A 16,165-nucleotide genomic window follows, 5' to 3' on the forward strand; every position below is an offset into this window, starting at 1 on the left:
AGCCGCATATCTATAGTTCTGATTGTGATTTTAGTTTTGCTTCCTACGTTGGCGAACTGTGTACTTGTGTACTATATTTGTATTTATTGGAATTGTTTTGTTAGTTTTATGGCTCTGCCTTCGAATTTGAAGCGTTTTGTACAAATTTTCTAATCATTAACATTTAAGACGAAAGCCCGGTGTTGTTTGCAGTAAAAGGCGAATGGCGGCGGCACATCTTTGGTATAATTTCAAAGTGTCTTTTATTGAATTCCAAATACATTTGTTAGGTATAGTTTGTTGGCTCTTTAGATATACGTACATACTCGTTTGAATGTTTTTAGTGCATATTGTAGTTCTTTGTTTGGGGCTTAAATGAGTTGGGGTTTCTGTTGGATTTACGTTTCTTCTACCCTTGCATTGAGTATATCATCGAACAGAATCATTTTGGAACAGCAGGAGATTACTCGTATTTGTGTAAATGCCGACAACTAAAGCGTTATTAAATACATTTTTTAAAATCAACATTTCATTGTGTCGTTATTTAAATTTTGATTTCTGATTTTCTTTGCTCAACTGTTAAATTTTTGCAATATTTTCTATACGTTCTCTTTAAATATATATTTATTTATAGGTGAGTTTATGTTTTTAACATACGTTGTGAATTATAACTTTTCAATTTTTTCTAGCATTATCATACAAATTATACAACATGGGCGGGTGTTGCCAGAAAAGGGGTCCAATAGTGCACTTAAGTTAAGAGAACACTCAATAAACATGAAGAATAATGTATATATGTTGAATTATTTCATTAAGTACGTATATACACTGTGTTTCAATAATAATTAATTTTACAAATCAATCAGCTTGCGGAATTTTATTGGGTTCTAGAGAAGAGGGGGAGAAATAATAATGCAAGTTCTATTTCAACCTGTTGTCCTTTACTAACGAGTTGGATTGAACATTATAATGCATAGACGTAAATATTTAGCTTTTTTCAAATTTAAATTTATGAATTTCGTGCAAACAATTTTGTTATCATTGTTGTGCTTAGCGACTATGTATAGTTCTTAAGTGCTCGGCAAGTGCGAATGTAGTTTATTTAGCCATAGATAAGTGCAATGAAATAATGCTGCTGACATGATTACAATATTATATGCAGTATTATGCCGTAAAATTTGTAAGTAATGATAATAATGAGCAATCCTTTGGATCGGTGTAGTTCTATTTCGTTTGGTTTCGTTTCATGTATGTACACTTATATTATTCACAAAAGCATTTATTGATGTCAATTAGTTAATATGTACACGCATGCTATCCATTCTTTGTTTCAATTAATTTGAAGTTGCTTAATTTGTTTGGGGATTATATGTTCTTTGGTTACTTGCTATATGTATATAGTATATGTGCGTTAATTTATAAGTATAGCTCTCGCTAAGGGCTTCGATTAAGTTAAACATAAAACACTGTGGCTTTTTGTTAACATCCTCTGTTATTATTGTCCACACAGCCATGAGAGCTTTGTGCGTCTCTCACTCCCGAAAAACATATTATAATTATACGATAAAGCCATCGTCTGGCAAATCAGACCATGAACACGTGCTTTGGCATCGTGGACATTGGCCCTTATTATCCTTAACAAAAAAACTGATAATTTAATTATAGTTTTTTGCAGCATTTGCTAATGGTATGCTCTCTTATATACAGAATGCTTTCGAATTATCCTAATATTACACATACGCCCCGCAGGCCAGACTCGTTTACAATTTCCTCTAAACGAACAGATATTCCTACTGTCTGTGTTACTTCAAATATTGTCGCTGGCACAAGCAGTTTTATAAGCATTGTCCATATCTTTGTTTTAATGAGCAAACACCTATTACATATATTCGATTACTTATATATACGAGCATATAGCACGCGTGTGTCTCGATCCATACTCGTTGTTGGCTTTCGGATTCGCACACAACACACTATATATACTCTTATATATTGAGACTACGATGTACATAGTGTTTAAAATGAATTAATTATCTGATTACCCTCTAGACTATTCCCATATAGCTATTCTTTATTGGCTGCGCTGTACAAATTACGATATAAGAATTGACTCTTTTAGTTAGAAAATGTTCACATTTTTTAATACATATTTTGTTTAATTGTGAATAACTTTGTAATACTTGTGGCTAGACAAATACATTTATATATATCATACAGTTTATCAATGTAGCTTTATAGTTTCTTTAATACATCCGCTTGCGCTCTATTCAAAAGTAACTGCGTCCAAATCAAAATTGTTCATATACAAATTACTGCTAAAGGAACAACTCGCAAGTAACTTAAAAATACAATAACAATAAAGCAATTTATAAACGAGTACTAATATTCACTTGAAATACACAAAAGGAAAACCTGTAAATAATATAACTAACTATATGCTTATTAATTGTCTTTAGTTATTATCCCTTACATCTATTTGTGTAATGGCTGACAACATTTATGGGGAACGAGCTTAAACTTTAAACAAAAAATCAAAAACTGAGCATGGTATGAAGAAGAACGATGTTAATCCTTAAAACTTTATGTTTAGCTATTTTGTTTTTGAATATTTTAAATTTAATATTACTTCTGTACAGTAAAATCTTTGCTCTTTTTTCTTATGTATGTTTATATTTGCATTATACTTGTAGTATTTATGTAGTGGCCGCAATTATAACTTTGCAGCAACTAGTTTATTGAATAATATATAGGAATACTTGAAATATGTGTGAGTGTTTTAACGTTAAGCTAATTTATTTATTGTGTGTTGACTTTCAATTCCACTTTCAAAATGCTACGAAGCTGAAAATTTCAAATATCAATTGCCTAACAAAATCGTTTAAATACTCTAACACTTGTTGGGAAAAAGATGGGATCCATCATGAACAAAAAATGCGTATATTTTTGAATTTAAATATTAAGACTTGAGAAATTCTGTAAGGTTTTATGTTTCTATTAATTAAAATATTTGTTTCTAAAGCAATTTATATGCAATTAATTCCATTTATGTCGACTTCGATTGCAAAAATGAATTGTAAAATGTACTTATTGTGGCATGAGCGTTTTATTTTGAAATGTGTCCCTACATCTAAATGGCGGCAGTTCTGTGCATTGATAGTGGTTGTATTTTAAAACCAAGAGCGGAGTTTAGTAGCTTAAAGTAAGGTTTCTTCAGCTTTTGATAAAATCTTAAACATGTTCCTTTGAAGTTGCAAATGTAAGCCAACACACAACCATTTTCGCATAAATTTTAACATATTCGTAGATTGGTAGAGCTTTCTGCTTAGTGGGAATAATCCGCACTAAGGAACCACCTCCTACCTGCCTAAGTCTGGTGATTATATACACACTATATAAGTAAGCAGTATATCTAAAATGGCCGAATGTAGATGCAAAAGTTTGAATATTCTGAACAGCTTATGAAGACCAATTCTGAGGTTATACGTATGCTTCTACGGCTAACTACCTACATGTAATACTTAAGTACTTAGGCATATCATTAATTTCATAATCGGACTCCAAATATTTGATTAACACTGCAAATTGCCGAACATCAACAATTGTCTATTGTTTGGGGGGGAATTTGATTAAAACGTACTTGTGTCTAGTCCTGTGCCTAGAGATAAATGATTATATTTGTAATTGTATGTTTGTATGTTTGTATGCTTGCATGTCTGTGTAGGTCTGTCTATTCAGAACTGATTGCTGTCATACACATATAGTAATATCTTCAACGGTAATAAAACTTGGCTTACTTAACATTTTCTCAATAGATAGTAGCTTATAGATTTATATAGTTTTTCTTTATAATTTACATTTAATGCTTTTGATGTTTGAGACGTGGTGCATGTCTGGATTATGTCGAGATGATATACACAGTTATGCTCGCTATGCTATGGTCAAACAGCCAAATAATCTGCACACAAATTCCCCAAACTCCTTCAAGCAGACCATGAAAGATAAATCTAAAACGGCACTAGAATATAATGATTACAAATTTATTAAAATTAACTCCATGAGAGCCTTTTAAATTCGTTGAGTGTTGAGTGCGCAAACTATCTGCATGTCTGACCACGGTTTTCTTATTGAACTTGCAACTAGAGTTGAGCCTCATATTTGTACATACTCGGATATATGCATGTATACTCACTGTATTTAACCTTTGGGTCGTCTTGCCATGTTGGAGTAGTAAGTATCGTATGATTCGTAGTACACGTATATGTATGCGTTCATTTTGTTCCATTTAAGGTACATAGTTTCAATGTGTTAGTGTGTTTTGTAAATTGATGAATGCTGCGTTGAAATTCGATTAACTGGCCCTACTTGCCAATAGTAAGGAGTTTCGTTTTGAACATGTTCATGGTCTTTCATGTATATGTGTTTATAGTTACCCATATTTTATATATATAGTATATACAATAACAATAAAGAATGAAAACTTTAACGGCACATCAAGAACAAACAATTCGAACTACAACTAAAAGGTATGATATTTCGGTTATTTTGCAACTCCGCTCACTCCTGTTTGTAGGACTGTCGTTCGTAGGGATTAGTAGGCTCCGCTGTCGATTGCGCAAAGTCATATCCGTAGCCGGTGTTGGCATTATCCGTGTACGGCTGAACAGGTTCCTCGACTATGGGTGCACTGGCAGTCATGGCGAAGGGATTGTTCGCGACATGGCCCGTGGCGCCGTAGCTAATGGCATTCGATTGTTGCATTTGACTCTGTTCGTTGTACGCGGGAGGGGGAGTGCCCTAGTAAAAGGAAATGGGTTAAAAGTTGAATTTAAATGAACTCAGATAGGCAATAAACCAGAATAAAGCTATCTGTCTACTCACAAATGAGGTCTCTTTCATGTAGGCGCCCAGCATGCCCGCTTGGCTGGGATCGTCGTTGGTAATGGCGCCCACCGGTGGCGCCCACACCTGCTTCTCTTCGGCCGGAGGCTCCGCCCAGGGCTGCAGCTCACCGGAGGCGAAAATGCCGTAGAAAGTGCAGCCAATCAGATGAACACAGGCAGCCAGGGTGAAGACGGTGGTCCAGCAGCCATGTGGCTGCAAGAACAAACAATTTGCAATCTACAACTATAAACAATCGCACTCTCCACTTACATCCCGCTGGATGAGTCCGTCCAACGCGTAGGGTACAATAATGCCCGCCAATGTGCCAATGCCATTGGACAAGCCCATTAAAATACTGGCATATCGCGGCGCTATATCCAAGTGATTGACATTATAACCCGAAATGGCAAACCCGCTGAAGGCCACGCCGCAGGTAAGCGCGAACATTGCGCCGGTCTATGGAACAATTAGTTCATTAAATAAGTTTAATTAATATCGCGGCCCACTTACCGACGTGTCCGAGTGCGCCACAAATAGAAAGAAGAGACCTTCCATGCCGAACCCGCCGCAGTTGAAGAGCTTGCGCACATTCGTGGTGGACAAGATGCCGTTCTTGCGAATATAATCGGCCAACATGCCACCGAAGGGCACAATGGTGGTCATAATTAAGTGAGGTAGGGAGCCCACGAAGCCCGCCTCCTCCACCTTAAAGCCGAACTTGTGCTTCAGAAAGGACGACTGAAAGAGCACCAGCAGATAAAAGTTCCACGAGCGACAGAAGTTGGCCACAATAATGGCGTGGACAGGCATCGATCGAAATATCTCCCTCCAGGGTGTTGTCTTCAAAGAAGGCATTGTGGGATGCGCGGACTCGCCCAACGATTTCTCAATGTACTTCAGCTCCGGTATGCTGATGGCGGGATGTTTGCGCGGATTCTCGAAACAGAGCCAGTTCCAGAAAAGAAACCAAACGACTCCGAATATTCCATAGACATAAAACGGCGCCCTATAGCTTATGTTGTCCGCCAGCAGTCCAGAGAGAGGCAAACCGACGACGACGCCTGCATAGGAACCGGAAAAGGCCAGCGTGGCCAGACGAGAACGTTCCATGGGAGGCGCCCAAAAACGCCAGATGCCGTGGCAAGCCGGATAGGTTACGCCCTGCGGGGTAAATGAAATGTGTTTAAATTAATAAAAAGCTAGCAGAATGGAGTGTTCAAAGGTCAGCTTCCATGATGCGCATCTAAGGGAAAATTTATATCGGCATTTCTTCAAAACATTCGAGTCTTTGATTCTATACATAACGTAGTTAGATAACCAATATATATTTCTATTTATATATTCAAAGAGACTCGTTTTAAGAAAGCTAACAAGAGTATTAGCAAAGCATAGCTTTCATCAGCCTGATGGACTTGGCTAAATGGAGACTACCCTTTGAAGCTACTTGGAGATTCCATTTCTGAATAAACTATCTAACTACTTGTATGTAGCTCATCTATAGATTTAAAAACTTTGATATCCATTGAAGCAGACTCTCTTAAATAAACTACATTTGTATTACTCGTATGCTGAAAGGGCAAAGGAAGGGATAATAGACTGAAGGCAAAACGGCAGCCAACACACACACAAAGAAATTGCATTAAAATAAATGCTTTTGTTGTTTTGCTCGCCCCTTGCCAAGCACGCACAGATTACAGCATGTTGACATTTCACATATTTGCTTTATCATAAAGGAAAACGCCCCCAGAAAGGGCTCTCCATTCATCCCCAACCCACTCCCTTTCGCGTTGCTCGATGAAGCAAGCGGCAAAAAAAGCTCACGCATGACATCAGTCAGCATCGCGTAATCCTTGAGACGCTCCGCTTCCTAATGCTTTGATCCAAATCCAAATCGAATTTCCTTACCTCACACAGTCCCTGGACCACGCGCACCATTATAACCACATGGCCATGGGCCAGCGTCATCGCGTAGGGCACAAAGAGATGTAATACTGCCGAGCAGAAAATCGAGAGTCCGAAAATCTTGTTGGCCGGAAACTTGGATGCAATGAAGCCGCCGGGTATTTGCGTAATCAGATAGCCCCAGAAGAACGACGAGTCCACATGGCTCTCCACAGCAACAGTCCAGTTCATGAAAACGGTCTGAAATCATCACAAGCACAAATCATTAGAGAGAGAGGGAGAGGGAGAGGGGGAGAGAGCAGCGATACAGTGAACAATCAAAGCGCCGCAGGCTCTTTTTAACGAGCGTCTCGACTGCACGCTCCACCACAAAGCGGCACGCCCCTCACGCCCCCTTCAAAATGGCACTGACTCTTGAGAACGTGACACTCGCACACTAATTGACAGCGCACTGTCAAAAAGCCAAATATGAAATGTAAGCGCACAAATATCAATCAAAAGGACCCATTATGGAATTATATATATAGGAGTGCCAACATTATTTCAAATTTTACTTTTCAGCTATAATGACTAGAGCTTAAATCTCGCTTGGCACCGCGATGAAGAAACTTAATGCCCGACTTCTTTGTATTACTAGGAGTCCTCTTTTTAGTGTAGCTTGAGAAAGTTTGGAAAAAAAGGCCGGATCTATTGATGGACATAGGAAAGTCTTATTAACTTTCTGTTTGTTTTACTTTAAAGAAATCTAAAATGTAAAATTTGAAAATTAATGACACGTACAGTTTCTTTTCAGCCACAAACTAATCAACGGGAGATACTTTTTTGGCATATTCTAAAAAAAACATTTGAAGGAAGCTGATGTGCTGATAGACCTCCTTTTTTTAGTTTTCTCTTGAGCTTGAGAAAGCTTGAAAAAATAAGCACGATCTATTGATGGACATAGGAAAGTCTTATTAGCTTTTTTTAGTTTTCTCTGGCCTCTTGAGCTTGAGAAAGCTTGAAAAAATAAGCACGATCTATTGATGGACAGTCATATTGGCTCCCTGTTTGCTTTACTTTAAAGAAATCTAAAATGTAAAATTTGAAAATGAATAGAACGTACAGTTTCTTTTCAGCCACAAGCGAGCCAACAGAAGATACCTTTTTGGCATATTCTAAAAAAAACTATCAAGGAACTTGCGGATAAACCTCCTTTTTTAGTTTTCTCTAGTCCCTTGAGAAAGCTTGGAAAAATAAGCAGGATCTATTGATGGTCATATGAAAGTTTTAGCTTTCTGTTTGCTTTACTTTAAAGAAATCTAAAATATAAAATTTGAAAATGAATAGCACGTACAGATTATTTTCAGCCACAAACGAGCCAACAGAAGATACCTTTCTGGCATATTCTAAAAAAAAACTATGAAGTATGATAGTTTTTTTTAGCTTTCTCTGGACCCTACCAAAGATAAACTCTTTAAATTTGGTAAAAAACGTTTAGTGTAAATTATTTTGAAAGAACCAAAATAAGTTATTTTATAAAGAGCTGGCTTGGTCTTTGGTTGTGTGGAGTAGCTCTACCTATGAGCTCTCTTTAGTTGTCTACTTACACCATTGTGCTCACCCTTGAGCTTCGCTGCTGACATATTGCAGCGCATGCCGAACGCAATCATGAATCCTACGCAGGCCATTGTGGCGATGGTGTAGCGGGCGGGCATGCAGGGACATTCGGGCTTGCAGTATTTGTCGATTTTTCGCAGCGGCGGACGTTCGATTTCCTCGAAGGAGGCCGGTGAGTCGGGCCGGTCGTCGTCGTAGGCATGTCCGCCACCGGGTCCGGTGCCCTCGCGGTCGCCGCCCTCCATTTCCTCGTAGCCACCATGACCGCCATGATAGCTCTGGGATATTTCGAATTTCTCAATATTCGGTTTCAAGCTGCAACGAGAATGGTGGAGAGGGGGAAACATATTTCATACCAATTAAGTGACAGACGAGTATTGGGGACCTGTTGCTATTTCGCAGTCAGAGGCGTGAAAACACAAATATTTTTATGTTGTTGAAACAACAACAAGACTCTGAACACAACCGGGGTAGTTGTTGTTTTCCCAAAGGCATTGCGGTGTTGGTGGTGGTGGTGGTGGCAACGATGCTGCTCTGCTGGTGCGGACTGCGGACTGCGGACTGGGGTGTCCAATTGAAATGGAATTCAATTTTATTAAGTGCTGATATCTTGGTTGCCCGCTCTTTGTCCCCGGAACCATTTAAAGCTGACTTGTTGATGTGCTACCTGTTCGAGTTTTTTCGACTTTTGTGATTTGATTGCTTTCCTGTGCGGCTTCCCAATCAATCGCTTGGCTTAACTACAGTAAAAGGCGATGTCAAAGCTGATTGATGACAGCCACATACCCTAGCCTCAGAGAGCGACCTATACCCTCTCCGCCCATTAGCCCCGTCTAAGTGACGCATCAGCAGTGATAAGCTCATCAGGCAAGCTACTCCGAAACTTGACTAACTTTGCGCATTTTTCTTCATAAATATATACAGACAATCAGCCCGAAAGTATGCAATACAAACTAATAAGCAGACCAGCCACTATAGCAGCAGCATCAGAGTCCAACTAGCTGACGTCGTCGTCGTCGTCGTCGTCGGCGTTGTCTCATAACTCAAATGTCTGTCGCCAAAGCTACCCCCGTCTGGTCACGCACTCTGGCATCATCTTCATCGCCCCCTTCGTCCTTGTTCCTTGCGCCTTGACCGACTTTAATGCCGGCATGTCTGACGCCAATTTTATGCGCCACTTTTTTCTACCAGATTCCGCATATACTTGTAGTTGTTGCTGCAGTTGCCGCAATGGAACTATAAACGCGACTTTTTCAGCCACTTGTTTTGCGCGTTTATCTCTCCGTAAAAATTTCCCAGACTTTTTGGCGGCACATACATTATAGCTAACTGGCGCCACTGTCGTTCATGCCACCGATGTTGCTCTTGTCGGCTATCGACGATTCATACAGTGGCCCAAAGAATAAAACCGTCTAATGTTTTAAAGAGACTTTTGCCTTCTTAAATATAAGTGGATTTCCAGAAACTTTATGCATCAATAGCAACAGAAAATATTAGATGCACATTTTTAAGTATATGAAAGACTTCCTTTTGAATTAAAGCATCAGTTAAAATTTAAAGTCATCAAACGACAGTTCAGTTCATGGACATGTATATTTCTTTATTTTATTTATTTATTTTCATAATAGTTGTTTAATTCCACATTGAATTTTCTGCTACAACTTCTCATCACTCCTCTCATCACTTCTAATAGCACTGCTCGACTTTTGACTTTTCAGCTGTGTCGCTTGAAGATCTTTTTGATACTCGGGAGAATATAGTTTGGCGACTCTAGCCTCTTAAATTTGCTTTAATTATTTTTTCGAACACTTTTCAAAATACAGACTTAATTATTTGATTCTAGACATATAAATGCCAATGAAATATTTATGAAAATTGAACAGAAATCTTTTCATTTTATTTCTTCAAAAAATTATATTTCTCTTTATTCTTAAATAGGTGAAAAGTATTCGTTCTGGAAACATAAGAAGTCTAGGAAATATACTGACATCTGCTAAGAGTCTTTAAAACTACTTATTGATTACAAAATAGAATAAAAAAGAGTACAACGTTTTGTAAATTTGGGCAACAAAATATCTGAAATCTACCACAGTATGTCGCGTATTATGCTTGGCTTGCGATGAGTAAGCAAACTTCAATACTTTGGCTTTAATTTGGCCACAAAGACATGCTATTTGGCAGACATTAGATTTAATGTGCACATTATGTGCTTGCTTTGGTAGCGCCAACTTGTCAACAACAACATCATTATCAAGAGCAGCACCAACTCCAGCAGCAGCAGGCACGAAGGAAGACAGCCAGCAAGGACACTTCACGCGCCTGACAATTCTAATTTCAATTTCGCGTTGCGTTGCGTTGGCGGCAACAACAATGGCCAAGCACGCAGGCAGGCAGGCAGGATGGCAGGCCAGCTATGTTTCACGCATTTCAATTTCATTGCTTGACGATGACTTTCGTCTTCGTTTGCACCGACTCCGGCCTCGAGTGCCACTTGAGCACTTCAACACTTCAACTACAGTTGAGCCTGCTGGCGTGGCAACACGGGATGGCATGAATACTCGTAAAAATCAATTTAATTTGCCTGCAGCCTTTGAATTTGAAGCAGCCGCCTGTTGGTATGCAACACTTTTTTCCACACACACGCATTCCTTAATGAAAGTAAAGCTCAATATATTTCACCTATTGTTCCACTTTCTAATTCACTCACACACCCACACACACATACACACACATGGGGGCGCACACGGAAAATCAGTTGTGAAATCGTTTTGAGAAACTTCAATTGTCCTTCTGACGTGCTCATAAAATTGCATGCCAAAGATTCACTTGTTTGCCAATATATGGGCACGACTATGAGGCATTTATTGTATTGTTATTGCGAGTGTGTGCTCATGGGCGCATGTGTGTGAGTGGGTGTGTGTGTGTGTGTGTGTGTGTGTGTAGCACTTCATGAGACCATTTCCGTGCGCGCACGTGCTAGAAACGTGCACGGAATTCCTGACACGCCGGTCGAATGCCAACGCGTTCGTTGTCACCATCAACTGGACCGGCTCCTGTCTGGCTGCCTCTCGCAAACAGGGTGATCGACACGCTTTTGCTGTAAGCAAACTATTTAAAGAACTTCCTCGACTACAGATCAGTAATCTGTACAAAAGCAAAGGGCGGCACTATTTTCATTTACCGGTCAATTAACTATTCACATGAATTTTTAATGAATTTTATTTGTGCATCTTATACGCCGAAGTTCCCAGAATGGAATCAACGAAACCAAAATAGAAAATGGATACATAAACATTGTTTAAGATATCAGCCACCTTAGTTGCTTTTTAGCATTTGCCCAACAACAAATATATTTTTTCCTTTTGTGAATTTCTGGTTATTAATTTGTTATGGGAAAACAAATTTCCCAACATTTCCAATAAGCCTAGGCTTGAAAAAGTCTGACCAATACTTTAAGTATTACAACATTCATATTAAGTTTTTCTTTTCAAAAACTGTTAGAACGATCCCTCAATTTTTTTAAGGCAACGAATAAGAAAATAATTGGAAATCTTTCTTAGAATCTTCAAGAAAAATTCCTTTACTGTGACAATTTTTGTAATATCCAAAATTTTAATAGGCATAAAATTATTAAATTCTTGATTCCTAGTTAGAAGGCTTTTTTATAACCCTTATATTATTTTTCCTATGTCGAGGTTCTACATTTGTCGGCATAAAATCAGATAAATTAAAATAAAGAAAGCTATACAAAGAAAATAGTAACATACTTTTACTTGCTGAGCCGCTGAATTTGAATTTAATATACAAAGCTGCCTGACATATTTATTACTATTTCATCTTTTTAAATTAATGGTAAAATGATAATATTTATGTTTTAATTCTTTTGATTGCTACTAAAAAATACATATGTATATAACGAAAAAGAAAAAGAGCATAAAAGGCAATCAATTGTAATTGTAATTGTAATTTTAAAAGAACATTTTGCAAATCAATTTTTTGTCCACCTTCCAACTTCTTTCTACAAATAAGCCACAACTGCAACTCCATTACAACAATAAAGTGCTGGCTTATGTTGGATTTTAGAAAAAAGTCACCCTGCTGGCAACTTAGATGGAGTAGAAGGCAGGGTCGTCAAAAGGTAGCGCCATTAATGACTTGTTAAGCATGCCAATAATTTTACAACTTTCCGTCGCAAGTGCAGGCGGAGGCACGTGCCCAACTTTCGCGACACCGGAATTGGGTTTAATGCAACGCGTGACGTGGAAGGGAATGGTCACCCCGAAGAACGAAGGAGAAAGAAGAAGAAGAAGAGGATGATGATGGAAGCAGGAAGTGATGCGCAGCGTCCAGTGTTGCGTTAAATTAAATTTTTGGCGGCTTTTCGTGCACTGATTGCAATCATATTTCAAAAATGTATATTGTCTATCGTATTCGTTCTGGTTAGACGGCTTCGACTCACCCGCTAAAAACGCCCGCCGCCTTCTCCTTAAACGCCGTCAAGCCCTTCATGTTGCACGCCTCCTGCCGTTGGTCCTTGTTGAGTTTACTGCCTGACTTTGCTTGTGCGCCCTGCGTCCCTGTTATCACTTGTGCGCATAAATACTAAATTGTGTTGCCAACTTCACGGCGCTTTGTACATATAATGCAGGCGTAACGAATCCACGGGCAGCTAATTTACGACTTTACGACTCAATCTGGTTGGCTGCTGAATGTGCTTCTATGTGCGACGACTTTCACTTGGCCGCCATTATAATTTGTTGCTGTTGCTGTTGCTGTTTTCCCGTGAAAATCGTTCCAAAAGCTGCCGTGTTTCAGTTCTGGAGTGCCTGTAAGAGTTTATTTGCAAAGTTAGAATCGTACACACACACATACACGGGTGAGGGGGGAAAAGGGGACGAGTCTGTTTATGTTCGGCTGCTGATAAGCGAAATGCTACAACATTTCATAATTTGTTACATTTGTCGGTATGTGGGAACGATGATGATTGTGGGTTGCAGCGGCATGCCAATTGTTAATCGGCTTATGTTCATAAATTCTAGTAGAAGTTTGCGGGAGACTTTCAATTGCTGGCCAGCTTTTTATTAGTGAAGGAGTGGTGGGTGGTGGAAGAATGGAAAGGAAGTAGTATATAGAAAATAATACTAGAAATATCAAATTTAACGCAGATTAAAAAAGGCGTACCCTTTTTTAGTTGTTAAAGAACAAAACAACCAAAGTATGCTCGAAAAGTGAATTTTTGTTCAAATTCCAGCTTGATTTTTTAATTTCTATTCAATCAGCCGGGTCAGTCATTTTCTGTGAAAGAACTTAGGAGCATTTTTAGAATTAAGAAAAGAGCAAGCAAAGATTTTTCCGAACTATATCACTTTTTTTTTTAATATGTGATGATCCCTAAGACAGATTTGACGCAAAAAAAAAAAGAAAATACCAAATGAAAACTTATATTTTTATATTGCTTCAAAATAGAACATGTTAAGTTTTCTTGTATTGAATTCTTTTATAACAAATATGTGGGGTTATCATCAGTGGTTCAATCTTAATATCTCTTGAAACACTCCATAAAAATGGTAACATTCGCAGTTCAAGTTTATTTCAAATAATTTCGGAATGTTTCTTCATAAATTAAGTGGAACTGGAATAATTTGCGTAAAATAACATAAAACTTTTGGGGATCACTTTTATGTTTTATTGAACCTTTTTAAACAAATTTATTGAAATAAAAAAGTGTAGGAATGAGAATTTAATCAGTTAAGTTTAATTAAATTTCATTCACTGGCTGACATTCAAAATATTGAAACTATTGCTGGCGTTCATAGAAAACAGTTTCAGAGAACAACAAATGAAGAAAGAAATGAAGGTCATAAATTAAATTCGCATTTGATTTTTAAACTTAATGGCAAAATGTGAAGAAAATTCTGCTAATAATATATATTTTATCCCTATTCTAGAAACAGGAATGTAGTATAGAGCATTTTCAAATATAAATAAAGGACATTGTGTTTTATTTGTTGTGCAGATTTTTCTTGCATTTACAAAAATCGTTTGCTGGGAATTTCTGAGAAAGAAAATGAAGATCATAAATATTGCATTTACACATTTCATTTTTAAACTTAATACAGAAATTGTCAAAATATCTAGAAAATTCTGCTAATAATATATACTTTAACCATAGAGCATTTTCAAATATAAATAAAGGACATTGTGTTTTATTTGTTGTGCAGATTTTTCTTGCATTTACAAAAATCGTTTGCTGGGAATTACTGAGAAAGAAAATGAAGATCATAAATATTGCATTTACACATTTCATTTTTAAACTTAATACAGAAATTGTCAAAATATCTAGAAAATTCTGCTTATAATATATACTTTAACCAAAAATAGTTGAGTTAGAATTCATTTAAGTGTACAATTGAAAGGATAGGATTAGTTTTTAGAAGTGCCATGTTTTAATATAAACGAGAATACTCTAAAATATATAATGTATTTAAACCATTACAGTTTCTACCATAAATATATAAAATAGGCTTTACAACTGCAGGTTTCTATGAGCTCTGAAATTTATGATTACATAACGTATGTATATATAGTACTATATTAGTTAACAATAATTGTCACAGAAATAAAATATACATGTGTGGTGGGTATAGTTTTGTTTTGTTTTATTTGCGTGCTTTTGGATTTGGCTCGCATGTGATTTTCTTTGCATTCTTCTTCTTCGCAACTTACAGTGTTCACAAGTGTTACGTAATCCATATTTTTGTTTGCCGATTATCGAAACGAGCTGCTCAGCACCTTGAAATGAATGATGCGGCGCGATAGTTGTTTGGTTGTGGTTTTTGTTATATAATAATTTGGAAATTTGACTAAATTAATTATATTTTAATTTTTAAAATAATTTCTTGATATCACAAATAAGGTACACAGATAGGAGATTTTGTTCAATCACGACACTTAGGACACAAAAGAACGAACCAAACATTATGTAACGCGTTGAAATGTGAACTTTCGCACATTTTCTATGCAACACACGCCCGTGTTTGTAAAGCAACGAAAATTCGAAGACATTAGGTAGTTAATTGAAAAGTAATTATAAACTGAAAGTGGGCCAAGTTGTTGGCTGGCGAGACAACATTCAGACAGAGCTGACTGCGACGACGAGCCTGGCGAGAACGCGACGGCGCCCAGGCGATCCGAATTCAACTCTGTCTGAAGACTGTATGGCAGTCAGGTTAGACGCAGCCCTGACGTGGACCTATCTGCGGACGAGGATCGGACATGGCAACTGTTTCGTTTCACCCCAAAAGGAATGGAAGGAGAGCTGGCAGTGCGAGAATGCGACGGGCCGATGAGCTGTTGCAACTATCTCGGTCGCATATAGAGGCTTCTCTGGAAAGTATATAGCCAAAACCCGCTACCCACACCCCAAGCGAGGGGTGTTGAGTATATAGACTGGAAAATTTTCGACTACTGACTGCCCACGCTTTGATTTTTCTTCCTCAAGGGTATATATTCAGAGCCACGTAGCTCAGAACAACCTCGCTGGACGCGCTGGCTAATTGTTTGTTAAATGATTGAACCGATTTCAATTATTATTCATAAATTTATGCATTGTTTTATTGCACCGAATACACTATATATTGAGATATATATCTATAGACCACTGGCCACACGGCCACCAACATTACAGCGCTCGCTCGCTCGGCCTCAGCAGGACAACGCACGAAGTGAAACTAAAGCCAGCCAGCAGCATGTGCCCTTCTTGTCTGGCCAGCCATAGAGCGCCTAGGACTAAATTATGCTGCGGCAA

General features: G+C 38.0%; 1 protein-coding gene across 1 annotated transcript; it reads right to left on the reverse strand.

Moving 5' to 3' along the window:
* Nucleotides 1-218: 218 nt before the first annotated feature.
* Nucleotides 219-15,538, reverse strand: LOC115630939 (vesicular glutamate transporter 1). Its single transcript, XM_030527506.1, has 8 exons — nucleotides 15,085-15,538; nucleotides 12,818-13,184; nucleotides 8,349-8,673; nucleotides 6,766-7,002; nucleotides 5,371-6,021; nucleotides 5,131-5,316; nucleotides 4,858-5,073; nucleotides 219-4,773 (listed from the first exon to the last, which is right to left on the reverse strand). The coding sequence occupies exons 2-8, from the start codon at nucleotides 12,865-12,867 to the stop codon at nucleotides 4,534-4,536; spliced, it is 1,905 nt and encodes a 634-aa protein (XP_030383366.1). The 5' UTR covers nucleotides 12,868-13,184; nucleotides 15,085-15,538; the 3' UTR covers nucleotides 219-4,533.
* Nucleotides 15,539-16,165: the final 627 nt, after the last annotated feature.

Source organism: Scaptodrosophila lebanonensis, unplaced genomic scaffold, assembly GCF_003285725.1.
Source record: "Scaptodrosophila lebanonensis strain 11010-0011.00,11010-0021.00 unplaced genomic scaffold, SlebRS2 tig00001412-arrow-pilon, whole genome shotgun sequence".
Taxonomy (NCBI): Eukaryota; Metazoa; Arthropoda; class Insecta; order Diptera; family Drosophilidae; genus Scaptodrosophila; species Scaptodrosophila lebanonensis.